Genomic DNA, 18,377 nt, shown 5'->3' on the forward strand with positions numbered 1-18,377 from the left:
AAGCCCCAGGTACACAGTTTGTTAAGCCGACAGTTGGAGTCCCACAAGTGTTCTCTCAGATGACCCCAGTGAGGCCAGGCTCCACAATGCCTGTGAGGCCAACCACCAACACCTTCACCACTGTCATCCCAGCTACTCTAACCATTCGGAGCACCGTCCCACAGTCCCAGTCCCAGCAGACCAAGTCCACTCCCAGCACTTCCACCACTCCCACTGCCACACAGCCAACCTCATTGGGGCAACTAGCTCTTCAACCTGCAGGCCAGTCCAACCAGACCTCAAATCCCAAGCTAGGTGAGGCTTGGGAAGAGGAGATGGTAGACAGGATGGGGAAATGGGTGGGTAACAGATGCTTATCATTTGGCCAATGTAGCTCCCTCCTTCACCTCTTCACCTGCAGTGAGCATTGCCAGCTTTGTCACTGTGAAGCGACCAGGGGTTACTGGTGAAAATAGCAATGAAGTGGCCAAATTGGTGAATACTCTTAACACCATCCCTTCCCTGGGTCAGAGTCCTGGGCCATTGGTGGTATCCAACAACAGTTCTACCCATGTTGCTCAAAGAACCAGCGGACCTGAATCTTCAATGAAAGGTATAGTACCGCGAGAGGCCTTGAGTATCTAGTGGTTCAAAACCATTGACGAGTATTTTTCCCATCAGAAATTTACATTCTGAAATTAGACATAACAAAATATAGTTGCTTCAATTTGTGTCTTATATAGAAACTTCAGGGATAATTACTAAGGAATTCTGTATATAATGCTACTGGGTTCGATTCCTCAGTACCACATACACAGAAAAAGTCGTAAATGGTGCTGTGGCTCAAGTGGTAGAGGGCTAGCCTTGAGCAGAAGCAGCTCAGGGCCAAGCCCTGAGTTCAGGCCCCAGGACTGGCAAAAAAAAAGAAAAAAAGGAAGGAAGGAAGGAGGAAAGGGGTTGGCAGATTTTCTGTAAAGGGCCTCATGTATTAGGCTTTGTGTATAATATGGCCTCCATTGCAACTACTTAGCTGTGCTGTGGTAGTGCAGAAGCAGCGGCAGTGGACAGTACATAAATAATGAGCTGGGCTGGGCTCCACTTTAACAATATATGGACACTGAAATTTGAATTTAATATAATTTGTATGTGGCAGAAATGTTTATTTTACTTTAACTCTTTAAAAATATTAAAGCTTCCTGGGCGTGGTGGCTCATGCCTAGAATCCTAGCTACTTAGGAGGCTGAGATCTGAGGCTCTAGGTTCAAAGCCAGCCAGCCCCTTCATAAAAAGTGTGTGAGGCCAGGAGTTTAGCCTGGTGGTAGAGTGCTTGCCTAGCATGTAGGAGGACCTGGGTTTTTCCTCCGTACCACATACATAGAAAAAGCAAGAAATGGTGCTATGGCTCAAGTAGTAGAGCTCTAGCCTTGAGAAAACCCAAGGATAGTGCTCAGGCCCTGAGTTCAAGGCCCAGGACTCTTATCTCGAGTTAACCACCAGAAAATCAAGTGGCACTGTGGCTCAAATGGTAGGGTGGTAGCCTTGAGCTGAAATGCTCAGGGACAACCCCCAGGCCCAGAGTTCAAGTCCCATAACCAACCAAAAAAGATTTTGAGCACTGGTAGCTTGCACCTATAATCCTAGCTACTCCACAGTCTGAGATTTGAATCACAATTTGTATCCAGCACAGGCAGTCTCGTGGACTTTGCTCTTTAAATTAAACAACAACAACTACAACAACGTGATATTTGGAAACTGGATAACAATATCCAATAAATAGGAAATTGGACTTCCTTACATGAAATATAAAACTTAAAGTAGATCTAAGGCCTTAAGTATATGAGCTGATGTGGTTATATATGTCTTTAGACCCAGCTGTTGGGGAGGCTAATGTGGGAAAATTGCCTGAACCCAAGAATTCAGTGTATCCTAGGCAACATTTCCTAATCTTTTCTCAAAAACAAACACAGGCTGGGTTATATCCTGGTGTTGGAGCACTTGGCTAGCATATACAGGCACTGGCTTCAACCCTCAGCCACCGCCAAAAAATGATGAGGGAGAAAACCTATTTTAAAAATACAGGAGGGCCAGGAGTTTGGCCTAGTGGTAGAGTGCTTGCCTAGCATGCACAAAGACCTGGGTTCATACATAGAAAAAGGCCAGAAGGGGGGGAGGGAAATGGGGACCATGACATGAGAAAGGGTGTTAACGTATGTGAATTAATGCACCACCTATCTGGTGAATATAATGTAACCCTTCTATTAATTACAATAAAAAATATATGGAATGACCCATGTTTCCTAGAAGGTTCCAGAAGACACTCCCTTCCCTAAGTTGGAGGATGCCTTAGTCAGGAAGAGAATGGCATCATAAAGCATTAAGCCCATGTGTGACTAATTCTAGAACTGATGGTTAGATACACCTTTATAGAACTGCGTTCTTTCTATGGAAGTAGGGGGATTTGAAATAGCAGAGGCCATATGACAACATGTAACAAGGTATACGAATTACCTAGCAGGCATGAAAGCTGCATGCTTCTGTGGTGATATCTAAGAGCTTCTAAGACAAGATGAATGTGCAAACAACAGGGGCATTGCCAATTATACATAATCCAATATTTTTTAATGAAAAACAGATGAGCGGGAGTCTCATAACCACTATGCTAATCAACACACTGCCTATTTCCCAGGCTCCAAGCTTTAGTCAGTCTCAGACATAAAAAGAAAAAGAAAAAAGCCAGAAGTGGTGCTGAGGCTCAGGTGGTAGAGCTCTAGCCTTGAGAAAGTCCAAGGACAGTGCATAGGCCCTGAGCTTAAGCCCAGGACTGGCAAAAAATAAATTTGTAGGAGGAGTGTTGGGTGCAGTGGCTCACGCCTGTAATCCTAGCTACTCAGGAGGCTGAGATCTGAGGATTGTGATTCAAAGCCAGTCCCGGCACTACAAAGCCCTGAGACTTTGTGGGGGTGGGGGGTGAGGGGCACGCATAGGGCTTGAACTCAGCCTAGGCGCTGTCCCTGAGCTCTTCAGCTCAAGGCTATCACCCTACCCTTGAGCCAAGCCCCACTTCTCTTTTCTTGAGGTTAATTGGATAGTCCTTTTGTATGCTGGGCTGGCTCTGAACCTTGATCCTCAGATCTCAGCCTCCTCAGTAGCTAGGATTATAGGCCTGAGCTAGCATGCCCAGCCAACCATGAGACTCTTATCTCTAATTAACCTAGAAAATAGGAAGTGGCAAGTGGCACTGTGGCTCAAGGGTAAATCTCCAGGGTAGGTCAGTAGCCTTGAGTTGAAGAGCTGAGGGACAGTGCCCGGACCCAGTAGTGGATTTGACAGTGATTTCTGTCTCTTGATTATCAAAAGCACAGGCAAGAAAATAAAAGTTATTAAGTTAAATGACATAAAAATTTTTCAATTTTCTGCACTAAAGAATACTATCAGAGGGGTGCCAGTGGCGCATGCCTATAATCCTAGCTACTTAAGAGCCTGAGATCTGAGGATCAAGGTTCAAAGCCAGCCTGGGCACAAAAGGACCTGACTCTAGAAAACAGGAAGTGGGGCTTGTCTCAAGGGTAAGGTGGTAGCCTTGAGCTGAAGAGCTCAGGGACAGTGCCCAGGCAGAGATCCAGTCCCATGACCCTCCCCCCACATACACACACACACACACACAAAAGCCAGAGCAGGTAGGAATCTATAAGATTCTTGTCTCCAGTTACCCCCCAGAAAACTGGAAATGGAGCTGTCACTCAAAGTGGTAGAGCAATAGCCTTGAACAAAAAGGCTCAAGGAGAGGGCCCCGGCCCTAAGTTCAAGCCTCACAACCAAAAAAGAGAGCCAGAAATGGAGCTGTGGTTCAAGTAGTAGGATGTTATCCTTGAGCAAAGCTCTGTGACAGCACCAGGCCCTAAGTTCAAGCTCCAAGACTGGCACCGAAAACAAAACAGTACTATTCTCAGGTGCTACTGCCAGTGATCTTAGCCACTTAGAAGGCTGAGACTTGGGGGACTGAGGCTTTTTGGTTTTTGTTCTTTTATTTTGTTTCTTAAAATGTAATTTTATCATTTTTAAGGTGTTGCAGTACATAGGGGTGTCACCATTTCATAATTCGGATAATGAATACATTTCTTTTTTGGATAGTGTCACCCCTTCCTTCACTTTCTCCTAGCTTCTCCCCTCTCATCTCTGCTCAGAAATTGTTATTTTCCAGGTAGTATATTCTGAATGTCATGATTGCATTTGTTCCCCCTTCCTCCCTACCTTTCTGTGCTCCCTTTGCCCCCCCCCCCAACAAAAAGAAAAGACAAAAAAAAAAAAACAACAAATATCACCACTACATAAAAGTTTGTTTCCTGGAATTCATTTTGACAAATAGTGTTGTTTTTTTTTTTTGCCAGTCCTGGGCTTGAGCTCAGGGCTTGAGCACTGTCCTTGGACTTTCTCAAGGCTAGCACTCTACCACTTCAGCCTCAGCACCACTTCCGGCTTTTTGCTATGTATGTGGTACCGAGGAATCGAACCCGGGTCTTTGTGCATGCTAGGCAAGCACTCTACCACTAGGCCAAACTCCCGGCCCCGAGTAGCATTTTTTTTTAATGATAACCAACATTCAAAAAAATGTGAAATACTTCATGAATTTGCATCATCCTTTGCCCAGGGGCCATGCTAAGCTGTATCATTCCAATTTTAGTAAATGTGCTGCTGAAGTGAGCACAGTAAATAGTAATGTAGTAATAAATAGTAATAGGATTATTTGGTTATTTCCCCTAAGTATAATCGCCCTTTAGTCTGACTATGTATGAACGTCTAGAGTCCTGTCTAGATTACCATGTCCAGTTATATTTTAGATCTAGTTTCTACATGTGCCCTTGGTCTCTCTCAGCTTGGCTTACCTCTCTTAACATGATTTATTCTAGGTTCATCTGTTTACTTGCAAATGACATAATAGTCTTTCTACTGGATGAACAAAATTCCATGGAATATATTTACATTTTTTTTGACCCACTCATCTATTGTAGAGCATCTGGGCTGTTCCCGTAACTTGGTTATTGTGAATAGTACAGCAGTGAACTTGCATGTACAAGTATCTATACTGTATCCTGAGTTGTAATGCGCTGGGTAGATGTCCAAGAATGGTATAACTGGGAAGTTCTATTTGTTTTGTTTTTTTTTTTTTGTCGGTCTTGGGCTTGAACTCTGGGCCTGGGCTCTTCTGCTCAAGGCTACCACCCTACTCTTTGAGCCACAGCCTACTTCATTTTCTGGTGGTTAATTGGAGATAGGAGTCTGACAATCTTGGGCTGGGAGTTTGACCTAGTGGTAGAGTGCTTGCCTAATATGCACAAAGACCTGGGTTAGATTCCTCGGTACCACATACATAGAAAAAAAGCCGAAAGTGGTGCTGAGGTTCCAGGGTAGAGGTCTAGCCTTGAGAAAGTCCAAGGATAGTGCTCAGGCTCTGAGCTCAAGCCCAGGACTGGCCAAAAAAAAAATCTTTATAGTGCCTGGGCTCACTTTGAACCTTGATGCTCAAATCTCAGCCGCCTGAGTAGCTAGGATTACAGGCATGAGCCATCACCTGACTCCTTGTATGTTTTCAATAGTAAGCTTTTGTTAGATGTATTGCTGGTAAATAACTTCTCCCAGTCTGTGGTCTGTCTTTCTAGTTCAGTAATTAGGTCCTGTATTGTGCAGAAGCTTTTTATTTTGATGGACTCCCATTTGATAAGTCTCCTTAAAATATTTCTGCCTATGGGGCCAGGAGTTTGGCCTAGTAGTAGAGTGCTTGCCTAGCATGCACTTAGACCCAGGCTTGATTCCTTGGTACCACATATATAGAAAAAAGCCAGAAATGGTGCTGAGGCTCAAGTGGTAGAGCTCTAGCCTTAAGAAAGCCCATGGACAGTGTTCAGGCCCTGAATTCAAGCCAGGACTGGCAAAAAATAAAAAAGTTTCTGCCTATCCCTGTAACTTCTAATGTTTCCCCTGCTCCATCTTGTAGTAGTTCTGGGTGTTTCAGGTCTTACTTGAGGTCTTTGAGCCATTTTGAGTTGACATTGATGCATGGTGACAAACAGGTTTCCATTTTACTTTTCCCAACACCAATTATTGAAGAATATCTTTTTTTCACCATACATTGTTGGCTCCCTTGTCAAATATTAGGTAACTCTAACTGTACAGCTTTATTTCTGCATCTTATACTTTGTGCCACTGAGCTTTGGACCTGCTTTTCTTTCACAACCAAACTGTTCCTGATATTGTAGCTCTATAGTAGAGCTTGAAGTCTGGAAATGTGATGCTATCAGCATCGGTATTTTTTTTCTGCCTAAAATTGCTTTGCCTATTTGAGGTCTTTGTTGTTGTTTTTGTTGTTGTTGTTCTGTATGAGTTTTTGGATTGTTTTCTCTGTCTCAGTGAAAAATGTCATTGGGATTTTGGTGGGATTGAGTTAAAGTAGTAAATGACCTTTGGCAGAATATTCATTTTCATATTAAGTCTACCTATCCATGAACATGGGAAGTCTTTCCATTTCCTGGTGTTGACTTCAGTTTCTTTCTTCCCTACGGAGTTATTTTGTTTCCTTGATTAGATATATTCTTAAATATTTTATTTTATTTTGTGAAGCTATTGCAGATGAAATTGTTTTCCTGGTTTCCTTCTCTGATTGTACATTATTGGCATACAAAAAGACTACTAGGGCCAGGAGTATGGCCTAGTGATATAGTGCTTGCCTAGCATGCATGAACCCCTGAGTTCTATTCCTTTGTACCACATACACAGAAAAATCCAGAAATGATGCTGTGGCATAGTGATAGAATGCTAGCCTTGAGAAAGCTTAAGAACTGTGTCCAGACCCTGACTTCAAGCTCCAAGACTGGCAAAAATAAAACAACAAAAAACCTAAAAAACAAAAACGCTGATTTTTGTAGGTTGATTTTGTATCCTGCTACTACTTTGCCAGTTATTAATCAGCTCTGGGAGCATGAGGACAGAGCCTCCCAGGTCCTTTAGATATAAAATCATGTCGTCTGCAAATAAAAGATAGTTTGACTTCTCATTTCCCTATGTGAATCCTTTTATTTCTTTCTCTTGCCGTATTACTCTGGTTGGGAGGCCCAAAATTATATTGAAAAGGAGCAGAGAGAGTGGACATCCTTGCCTTCTTCCTGATTTTAGAGGAAATGGTTATGGTTTTCACCATTCGGTATGATGTTGGTTGTTGATCTTTTATTATGTTGAGGTTACAGCCAAGTTCTGTTTCTGGATATGGCAATCCCAGTACAGCTGTGTTGTAGGTGGTAAGGGAAGGGTATAGTTCAGGAAGATTGATGTTTTAAACCAGCCTAGACAGAAAAGGTCTGAGTCTCTGTCCCTAATAACCAGCAAAAAGACCAGGATTGAGGCCAGGATTGACTGGCCTTAAGCAGGCAAGTCAAGCAAGAACCTGAGACCCTGAGATCAAACCCTGGTACTGGCATGGAAAAAAAAATTACCAAAGCTATGAAAGATGATTTACAGAATGAAAAAAGTACAATTTATGTACATTGTAAGAGGTTAATATCAAGAAAACAAGGACTACCTATAGCTCCAGGGAAAAAAAAAAAAGGTCAAATAGAGTTTAGGAATATATATGGTCTCCCACATGTGAGATACTGCATTCCATCCTTAGTGGAGAATAAACAATTAGAAGAGACATTTTTCCAAAGAAACTAGAAAATATACAGTAAGCACGAAAAGATGTTTAGTGTCACCAATCACTAGGGAAATGCAAATCAAAACTACATTGAGATACCATCTCATACTCTGTTAGATAGTGATACCAAAAAGAAAGAAGAAAAAAATGTAGCTAAGTGCTGGTGACTCACACCTATAATACTATCTGCCAGGAGGTTTAAGAGCTGTGGATTGCAGTTCAAAGCCAGCTCAGGCAGGAAAATCCACAACACACTTACCTTGTATTAACCAGCCAAAAGGTGGGAAGTAAAAGCTTTAGCCTGTTAGAGTACCAAAGAGAGAGAGAGAGAGACATTTGGCCATGTGCTGGTGGCCCATACCTACAATTCTAGCTATTCAAGATGCTGAGATCTGAGGGTCATGGCTCAAAGTCAGCCCAAGAAATCAAATTAACCGCAAAAAGCTGGAAGTAGAGCTGTGGCTCAAGTGGTAGTGTACCATCCTTGAGCACAAAAAAAACTCAGGGACAGAGCCCAGATCCAGAGTTCAGGTTCCTGGACTAGCACACACACACAATTTCTGCTCCAGGAATTCCACTTATGGATATGTCTAGAAGAATTAAAAGCAGGAATTGGAACAGATATTTCTACATCCAGACTCAAAGCTATGCTAACTGAAAGGTGAAAGTAAGCCAAGTGTTCATCAAATGATGGATGACAAAAAACATTGTATGTTTACACAAATTGATATGTATGTGTATATTACATATAATGGCTCATTCTCAGATTTAAAAAGAAGTTTCTTCTGAGTTCAAGCCCCAGGATTAGGACAAAAAAAATTTTTTTTAAGTTTCAGTTTTATAAGTTGAAGAGTTCTGGAAATTGTACAACAGAGAGAATGTACTTAATGCAACTAAAGCATACATTAAATAATTACAATGGTAGAGATTATTTTATATACATTATATATTCTATCATGATTTTTAAAAAGAAAGTAGGCTGAGAATGTAGCTTAGTGGTAGAATGTCTAGCATGTATGAAGCCAAGGGTTTGATTCCTCAGTTCCACATACACAGAAAAAGCTAGAAGTGGTGTTATGATTCAAGTGGTAGGGGCTAGCCCAGAGTAAAAGAAGCACAGAGACAGTGCTCAGGCCCTGAGTTCAAGCCCTAGAACTGGCTAAATAAACAACTAAGAAAATATCTGCCAGGCATAGTAGTATACACCAATAATCCAGCACTCCAAAATCTAAGGCAAGATTTTAAGTTGAAGGCTAACCTATGCTCTGTGGTTTGACTCTGTCTCAGAAACCAAAATAAGTTAACTAATAATCCAGGGGGGAAAAAAATTACTTAACAGTAGTGTTGAGGTTAGGAGTGTGGCCTAGTGGTAGAGTGCTTGCCTGACATGCACAAAAGTTCTGGGTTTGATTCCTTGGTACCACATAGAAAAAGCCAGAATTAGTGCTGTGGCTCAAGTGGTAGAGTGCTGGCCTTGAGAAAGCCCAAGGACAGTGCTCAGGCCCTGAGTTTAAGCCCTGCAAGTGGCAAAAACCAAAAAACAGTAGTTGGGCTGAATTTGGTCACTGGGCTGTAATTTGCCAGTTTTTTTTTACCTAGAATTAGAATAGTGAAAGGAATAGACAAAATGATTTCTCAGACTTGCTTATTAACTCTTGGATATTTTTCTTAGGGAGCATTTGGTGCGGTTATCATATTAATCTTACCATTTCTCATTTCTTCCAGTGACCTCTTCCATCCCAGTATTTGACCTCCAGGATGGTGGGCGGAAAATATGTCCACGATGTAATGCTCAATTTCGTGTTACCGAAGCTTTGAGAGGTCATATGTGTGTAAGTGATATGTGCCCATGATTAGCCCATGATTAAGTAGTTTCTGCCATATACCTTCTTTATTATTGGGAGTCTGAGAAGGAGAGGTTCTAAACTAACCTGGAAGCTTTTTTAAAAGAATTATTCTCTCTCAGTCTGTTAGTGGAAATGTAATAAGAATACAATAGGACTAACACATTAACTCTTTTTTTTTTTTTTCTTGAGGCTTGAACTCTAGACGTAGACACTGAGCTCTTCAGCTCAAGGCTTAATGCTCTACCACTTTGAGCTACAGTTCCACTTCGGTTTTCTGGTGGTTAATTAGACATAAGAGTTTTACAGACTTTTGTGCCTGGGCTGGCTTCAGGCTGCAGTCCTCAGATCTCAACCTTCTGAGTTGCTAGGATTACAGGCATGAGCCACTGGTGCCCAACAACTTTATTTTCTTAACATGCTAGACTTTTGAAACTGCCCAGGAAGACAAACAGGCCTCTAGATAAGAGTATAAACCATGTTGACCTTAGTTCTGCTTCTATTAATTATATAATTGAGTGAATTAGAAACTTAACTGATTCTTATCATTTTCACTTTTTGATATAGTTCTTCCTGCCAGAGAACTGAAGAGTCAAATGATGCTAGTAAGAGGTTAAGTGATCTAAGACAGGCAAGAGAAAGAACTGTAAAGTTCAGTGCTCAGAGTTTACATGGCTGTGGACATAAACTACAAAGAATGAGATTTAGAAACAAAACTGAGAAATGATAAGAATACCTTAAATACTGAATGATAACTTATAGTCACATCTCATCAGGAGGCTGAAGTAGAGTTGCTTGAGCCAAAAAGCCCATGAGCAACAAGACCCTTATCTCCAAAAAAAGAAAGAATGATAGGAAAAAGAACCTCAGGGGTCAGGAGTTTTGCCTAGTGGTAGAGTGCTTGCCTAGCATGCATGAAGACCCAGGTTCGATTCCTCGATACCACATACGTAGAAAAAAGCTGGAAGTGGTGCTAGGGCTCAAGTGGTAGGGTTCTAACCTTAAGAAAACCCCAGGACTGGCAAAAAAAAAACAAAACCACACACACACACACACACAAAAAAAAAAACCCAACCTTATCACTTATGGTTAAAAAAAAAAAAAGTAATACTAAATTGCCTACATCTCAGGTCAGAGGATAATTAGAATGATCAAAAATATCATCTTCCTTTACAGTACTGTTGTCCAGAAATGGTTGAATACCAGAAGAAAGGAAAATCCCTGGATTCAGAACCCAGTGTCCCATCAGCTGCAAAGCCCTCATCCCCTGAGAAAACAGCTCCTGTTACTTCCACACCCTCTTCTACACCTATTCCTGCTCTGTCACCACCTACCAAAGTACCAGAGCCAAATGAGAATGTCAGTGATCCTGTCCAGACCAAGCTTATTATGCTAGTAGATGATTTCTACTATGGACGGGATGGTGGAAAAGTAGCCCAGCTCACAAGCTTTCCTAAGGTCGCCACATCTTTCCGATGCCCACATTGTACCAAAAGACTAAAAAACAACATTCGGTAAGTGTTTGAAGATTACCTTTCATAAAAGAAAACCTAAAATGTTTTTGTTACATCAGCTTTTGTTTAAAAAAAAAAATTGCTGGACAAGGTGGCTCACATCTGTAATCCTAGCTACTCAGGAGGTTGAAATCTGAGGATCGAGGTTTCCCACGAGAAACCACCAGAAAATGGGAAGTGGCACTGTGGCTCAAGTGGAGGGCGGTAGCCTTGAGCTAAAGAGCTCAGAGCCAACGCAGAGGCCCAGAGTTCAAGCCTCATGATCAACAACAACAACAAAAAGTCCTAATTATGATGCACTCTTTCTAAGTGGTAGTAGTGAATCAAATACTACTGTAGAAGGGGTGAGGTGTTGCTGTAACTTCTTCCATAGAACTTTCAGTTTCAAGAACCTGCTACTGTTCTAGAATCAGGAAAGTTTATCCCAGTAGAGAAGGTTGGGAAGCATGGGAACATGAAATAAAGTACAAAGTTTTGAGGATTCTATCATTGTTTCTCAAAGGCTGCTGACCTTGTTTTCTTGTATATTCTCTTTGCTTTCTGCTCCAGATTTATGAACCATATGAAACACCACGTAGAACTTGATCAACAGAATGGTGAGGTGGATGGTCATACTATCTGCCAACATTGTTACCGCCAGTTTTCCACTCCCTTCCAGCTCCAGTGCCACTTGGAAAATGTCCATAGTCCTTATGAATCTACTAGTAAGTTTGGAAATTTAAACCCCAGGGGGATCTATCTTAGTCATCAATCATTGAGTGATACTAGAAGAGGTCTTATATCTTATATGTGTTTATGAGGTAACCATAGTGGGTTTTTTTTCTTACTTTCAAGTCCTGGGGCTTGAACTCAGGACCTGGGCTCGGTCTTTGAGCTTTCTCTAGGCTAGCGCTCTACCACTTGAGCCACGGCACCACTTCCAGCTTTTTCTATGTATGTGATACCAAAGAATTGAACCCAGGGCTTCATGCATGCTAGACAAGCCCTCTACCACTCCTGGCCAGTACTAGGGTTTGTAACCATCTTCCAACTTCACTTAATCTACTTTCTTGCAAGCCTCATTTATAAGACTTATTTAAATAGTACTTAGGGTGAAATGTGTGATGGGTTGAAATGTTACCTACAGTATATATCTCACAGAAGAGGAACAATGTTTCTGGCAGGTGCTGGTAACCTTGTGCCTGTAATTCTAGCTATTCAAGATTAATCAGGAGGAACATAGTTCCCACCATAGGCAGATAAGTCTGTGAGACTTATTTCCAAAAAAAAGCTGGAAGTGAAGCTGTGGCTCAAGTGGTAGAGTGCTAGCCTTAAACACACAAGCTCAGGGACAGTGTCTAGGCTTTGAATTCAAGCTCCAGAAAGCACCAGGCCAGGCCAGACCAGCACCCGCATGTGCACAGCCACACACACACCCCAACACCCCTACATTTCAGTGAGCCACTCCTAGCTACTCAGGTAGTTGATGTCTGAGGATCACAGTTTGAAGCCAGCTGGGGCAGAAAAGTCTGTGTGACTCTATTCTCCAATTAATCACCAGAAAGGCAGAAATGGAGCTGTGACTTAAGCAGTAGAATTCCAACCTTGAGCAGAAAAGCCAAGAAGTGCCTAGACCCTGTGTATAAGCCCTAGAATCAGCACGTGTATATATACAACCACTTAAATTTTTTTCTTTCTTTTTGTTTGTGCCAGTCTTGAGGCTTTAACTTAGGATGTGGGCATTGTCCTTGAGCTTTCTCAAGGCTAGTGCTCTACCAGTTGAATCACCACAGCATCACTTCCAGCTTTTTTTTTTTTCCTTCTGTATACATGGTACTGGGGCATCAAACCAAGGGCTTCATGCATACTAGGCAAGCATTCTACCACTAGGTCATACTCTGAGTCACTGACTTTTTTTTGCCAGTCCTGGGGCTTGAACTCAGGGCGGGAGTACTATCCTTGGGCTTTCTCAAGGCTAGAGCACTACACTTGAAGCCATAGCACCACATCCTCCTTTTTCTGTGTATGTGGTACCGCAGAATCAAACCTAGTGTTTCATGCATGCTAGGAAAGCCCTCTACCACTAGGCCATGCTTCTGCCATTTCTCTCCTGCCCTTACATTTATATTCAGATGATATTGTAAGAATTTGAACCTGGTCTTCAGACTAATTTTAATATCCTTTAAGGAATTTCTAATTTTGTAGAAAAGACAAAAATTATGTAAGTTGTAATCACAGCTGTGAGAACAAGACAATATATTATGAACACATGTCCTGTATGATATCAGTCATAAATGAGATAATTTAGAGATTGGAAAAGATCTTTTGGCCCTGTATCACAAAAAGTGGTAGTTAAGGACTAGGAGTTTGGCTTAATGGTAGAGGGCTTGCCTAGGATGCATGAAGACCTAGGTTCAATTCCTTGGTACCGCATACATAGAAAAAAGCCAGAAGTGGTGCTGAGACTCAAGTGGTAGAGCTCTAGCCTTGAGAAAGTCCAAGGACATTGCTCAGGCCCTGAGCTCAAGCTTAGGACTGGTGGGGAGGGGAGGAATATATAGATATGTAGATATAGATACAGATAGATAGATGTCTTTGGACTAATGGAAAATTAGTAAAAAAGCTTTTGGGTGATTGGAAACAATGTGGTTTAAAACATATAGACAATGCATTAAACAAAAGACATGAATTATAAGAGATTGAGAGAACAGGCTTTAAGCTCAGACATTCTCTACCTTGCTGTGTCTTAATGGTTTGTGGCTCGTGGCAGAGTAGCTGAGTTAGTCTCAGGCCCTATATCTGCATATAGAATTATTTAACACAGATTTATTTTTCCTATGTCCTGAGCCTTTTTCTTTTTTTTTTTTTTTCTTTTTCTTTTTTCCTCATCTTTGGGCTTAAACTCTGGGCCTGAATGCTGTCCCTAAGGTGCTTATGTTAAAGGGTAGCATTCTACCTTTTGAGGCACAGTGCTCTGGCTTTTTCTGAGTAGTACCAAGGAGGGTTACATGTTACATTTCCAAACATATATCCCAATTAATCATTCTCTAGCATTCTCTTACCCTTCTTTTTTTTTTTTTTTTTTGCCAGTCCTGGGGACCGAACTCAGGGCCTGAGCACTGTCCTTAGGCTTTCTCAAGGCTAGAGCTCTACCGCTTGAGCCACAGCACTACTTTTGGCTTTTTCTATGTATGTGGTACAGAGAAATTGAACCCAGGTCTGTATGCACACAGGTATGTAGGCAAGCACTCTACCATTAGGCCAAACTCCCAGCCCCTCTCTTACCCTTCTTAAAATAATTTCAACAGATTTTATTATTCTCCTTCCTGACAGCAAACATCTTTGACTATATTCATTCTTCTTTTTCTTTTTTTAATTTTTTTTTTGGGGGGGAATGGGTTATAGGGCTTGAACTTGGACTGGGCTCTGTCCCTGAGCTCTTCAGCTCAAGACTACCGCCCTACCCCTACCCCTCGGTCTGAGCATTTCAGCTCAGGGTAGGCTACCACCCTACCTTTGGGCCAAGCCCTATTTCCTATTTTCTAGAGGTTAATTGGAGATGAGACTCTCAGATCCTTTTGTACCTGGGCTGACTCTGTACTTTGATGCTCACATCTCTGCCTCTTGAGTAACTAAGATTATAGGCGTGAGCCACCAATGCTGGGCACTATATTCACACACCCCTGTTGGCCCAAGCCACTTCTGCTGGTAACCACCCCCCCAAACCCTACTCTGCCTCCTACAAGATCTCATGAAAAAGTTTTTTGAAATGTAAATCTCAGTTGATTTTGTTACATTTCAAGTGTTCAGTAACCATATGTTGCATATAGCTTCCTTATTGGATAGTAAAACTTTTTATTGTTTTGTAGCAGAATAAATATTGTTAGGTCTTTGTTTCACATACATATGGGCTCCACATTGGAAAGGTAAATTTTTTCTTGAGGAAAAAAGTGCAAGCTGTTTGCATTTTTTCCCCCTTGACTTCCTATTCTCTTAACCCTGACTTTGAATTTTTTAAGTTGCTTATGACAGAATTTGTTTGTTTTTGTTGTGAGGCTTGAAGTCCGCCTGGGCTCTGTCCCTGAGTTCAGCTCAAGGCTATCGCCCTACCCCTGGAGCCACAGCACCCTTTCCGGTTTTCTAGTGGTTAATTGGAGATATGAGTATCAGGACTTTAGTGCCTAGGCTGGTTTTGAACTGTGATCTTCAGATCTCAGCCTCCTGAGTAGCTAGGATTACAGGTGTGAGCCATCTCACCTGGCCAGAATTTGTTCTTATCAACAGCTTAATAACTTGCCAACCTTTCATTAATAGGTTTCAATTTTATTTTTGGATTTCATTGTAAAGTCTTTGTTTTGACCTTGAACTCTAGGTATTCTACTTGACCTCTTGAGCCATGCCTATACTTTTAGCTTTTTCCTTCTTAATCAGAGATAAGAATCTTGAGGATTTATCTGCTTGGGGTGGAGTAGAACTATGGTCCTTAGATTTCAGCCTCTTGAGTAGCTAGAATTACTGGCACATAATTTTAATAGTGCTTTCCTCCCCACCCCCTATGCTTGTTTAAGGGCAGTAGATGCTTTAAGTGCGTGGTTCTTAGTCTTTTGTTGTTGTTGTTGAGGTTTTTTGTCTTTTGCCAATCCTGGGCCTTGAGCTCAGGACCTGGGTACTGTTCTTGGACTTTGTCAAGGCTAGAGCTCTACCACTTGAGCCACAGCACCATTTCTGGCTTTTTTTTAAATTTTTTCTGTGTATGTAGTACCAAGGAATTGAATCCAGATCTTTGTGCATACTAGGCAAGCACTAGGCTAAACTCCCAGCCCCTGTTGTTGAGGGTTTTTTGTTTAGTGGGTTATTTTGTGATTGGCATATATTATAAAAGGGAGAGAATTGGGGCTGAGTTTGGCCTAGTGATAAAGTGCTTGCCTAGCATGCACTAAGACCTGGGTTCGATTCCTTGGTACCACATACATAGAAAAAAGCTGGAAGTGGTGCTGAGGCTCAAATGGTAGAGCTCTAGCCTTGAGAAAGTCCAAGGACAGTGCTCAGGCCCTGAGCTCAAGCCCAGGTCTGGCAAAAAAAAAAAAAAAAAAAAAAGGGAGAGAATATCACTGTTACATCTCCACACATTTACACTATACTTCCATCTGTTTCACTCTTGGGTTTGTTGGTTGTTATTTTTTGCTTTTGATGCCAAACCTGGGGCCTAAACTCAGGTCATGCAATTATGTAGGAAAACCCATTGAAATGGAATGAGTTTGTCCAAGAGAGAAAAAGGAAGTATAACCTGGACATAACAGTTGAAGGCATTAACACTTGAAGATGTTCTAGAAAAAAAGAGAGAGGGAGAACTAACTTAAAAGAGATAAGCAAATTGAGAGGTAAGAGGAAAAGGACAAAGTTACAAATGTGAACTTCTCTCCCTAAATATGTTTTCTTCTGCTACTCTTGGCTCCTATCTTGGAATCCCTTGTTCTTTAAAGGTTCAACTTGTATTTCTCACAGTCTTTCCTCATTCCTCCAAGCAGACTGTCTTATTCATCTCTGTCCTTGTAGCACCTAACAACACTCTTGAGCAGTACTTTATTTTTCATTGTTTAATCTCACTTTATTTATTTTTAATTAAAGAATTTATTAACATTGATTTTTACATCATATTTCAAATGATTTGTTTAACAAACAGGTATTCAAGAAGGGAATCTATATATAATCTTGAGCAGTACTTTTGTGCAATTAGTTTTCTTGGAGAATAAGCACAAAATCTTGGAACTCTTCTGGAAATTTAGACATTTTACTCTCTTTGTTGGTGGGGCTTGGACTCTGGGCCTGAGCACTGTCCCTGAGCTCAAGGCTCTATGGCTACCCCTTGAGTCACAGCACCCACTTGCAGTTTCCTAGTGGTTAATTGGAGAAAAGAGTGTTTTTTTTTTTTTTTTTTTGCTAGTCCTGGGACTGAGCTCAGGGCCTGAGCACTGTCCTTGGACTTGGACTTTCTCAAGGCTAGAGCTCTACCACCTCTGGCTTTTTTCTATGTATGTGGTACCAAGGAATCGAACCCGGGTCTTCATGCATGCTAGGCAAGCACTTTAACCACTAGGCCAGACTCCCAGCCCGGAGAAAAGAGTCTTATAGTCTTTAGTACCCAGGCTGGTTTTGAACTGAGATCCTCAGATCTCAGCCTCCTGAGGAGCTAGGATTATAGGTGTGAGCCACCAGCACCCGCCCATCATTTATTTGTTTATTTATTTATGTTGTGTGTCATGGAGCTTGAAGTCGGCCTGGGCCCTGTCCCTGAGCTCAAGGCTTCCGCCCTACCCTTAAGCCAAGCCCCACTTTCATTTTCTAGAGGTTAATTAGAGATTAGAGTCTCAGATCCTTTTGTGCCCTGACTGACTTTGAACCTTGATCTTCAGGTCTCAGCCTCCTGAATAGCTAGAATTACAAGCATGAGCCACTACACCTAGCTCATCATTTTTATTTATTTATTTTTCCCATGTATTTTTTTATTGTAATGAATAGAAGGGTTACATGATATTTGCCAGATAGATGGTGCATTAATTCCCATACATTGATACCCTTTCACATGTCTTGGTCCCCATTTCCCTCTCCCCCACCCCCCATCCCTCATCTTGTTTTCCCCCGTTCCCTATCCAATTTCAGATAACCAAATACAAATATATCCGATATATCAGGTAACAAAGTGAGATAGTGTAACAATATGAGATAACCAAGGATCATTTTTATTTTTATTTATGTTTGCCAGTCCTGGGGTTTGAACTGAAGGACTGAGAACTGTCCTTGGGCTTTCTCAAGGCTAGTGCTCTACCATGTGAGCTACAGCACCACTTCTGGCTTTTTGTATGTTTGTGGTACCAAAGATTTGAACTCAGGTCTTCATGCATGGGAAGCAAGCACTCTACCACTAGGCCAAACTCCCGGCCAAATTATTGTCTCTTGGGAGCAAATTCTTAATTATACTCAGATGTAAATACTCAGGTATTTGTTTTATTAGCCACAGAATTGTTGCCCTTAATGATAGAAATGTAGTACGTGGAATTTTTTAAAGAATCCATGCATCACCTGTGTGCTAATAGTCTGTGCTTGTAATCCTAAATACTTAGGTGGCTGAGCTCTGAGGATCACAATTCAAAGTCAGCCTGGGCAAGAGAGTCTGAGGGATTTTTTTTTTTTTAATCCCCAATTAACTACCAGAAAACCAGAATTGATGCTGTAGCTCAAAGTGGTAGAGCACCAGCTTGAAAAAGCTCAGGGACGGTATCTAAGCCCTGAGTTTAAAAAAAAAAAAAAAAAAAAATGCGTTAGTCGTGTGTAAAGAATGGAAATACCTTGTAACTTTGTAGATTTATTTGAGAGACT

At 41.5% G+C, this 18,377-nt stretch overlaps 1 protein-coding gene and 1 non-coding gene across 8 annotated transcripts in view; one reads left to right on the top strand and one right to left on the bottom strand.

Annotated features, from left to right (window-relative positions):
* Positions 1-18,377, top strand: part of Pogz (pogo transposable element derived with ZNF domain) — a 50,889-nt gene that overhangs the window by 19,393 nt on the left and 13,119 nt on the right. For 4 of the 7 annotated variants that reach the window (XM_090341005.1, XM_090341008.1, XM_090341006.1 and 1 more), the window contains 5 exons: positions 4-294; positions 374-592; positions 9,389-9,495; positions 10,684-11,021; positions 11,571-11,725. In XM_090341005.1, coding sequence (XP_090197131.1) covers positions 4-294; positions 374-592; positions 9,389-9,495; positions 10,684-11,021; positions 11,571-11,725 — 1,110 coding nt within the window. The remainder of the gene's footprint in view (positions 1-3; positions 295-373; positions 593-9,388; positions 9,496-10,683; positions 11,022-11,570; positions 11,726-18,377) is intronic. The other 3 variants (XM_090341009.1, XM_090341010.1, XM_090341011.1) reach the window with 2 other exon arrangements.
* Positions 4,584-4,684, bottom strand: LOC150058274 (U6 spliceosomal RNA). The gene has a single exon (XR_016536945.1). It is a non-coding gene; the product is annotated as a U6 spliceosomal RNA (small nuclear RNA).

This window comes from Megascapheus bottae, chromosome 10 (genome assembly GCF_031878675.1).
Source record: "Megascapheus bottae isolate mThoBot1 chromosome 10, mThoBot2.hap1, whole genome shotgun sequence".
Taxonomy (NCBI): domain Eukaryota; kingdom Metazoa; phylum Chordata; class Mammalia; order Rodentia; family Geomyidae; genus Megascapheus; species Megascapheus bottae.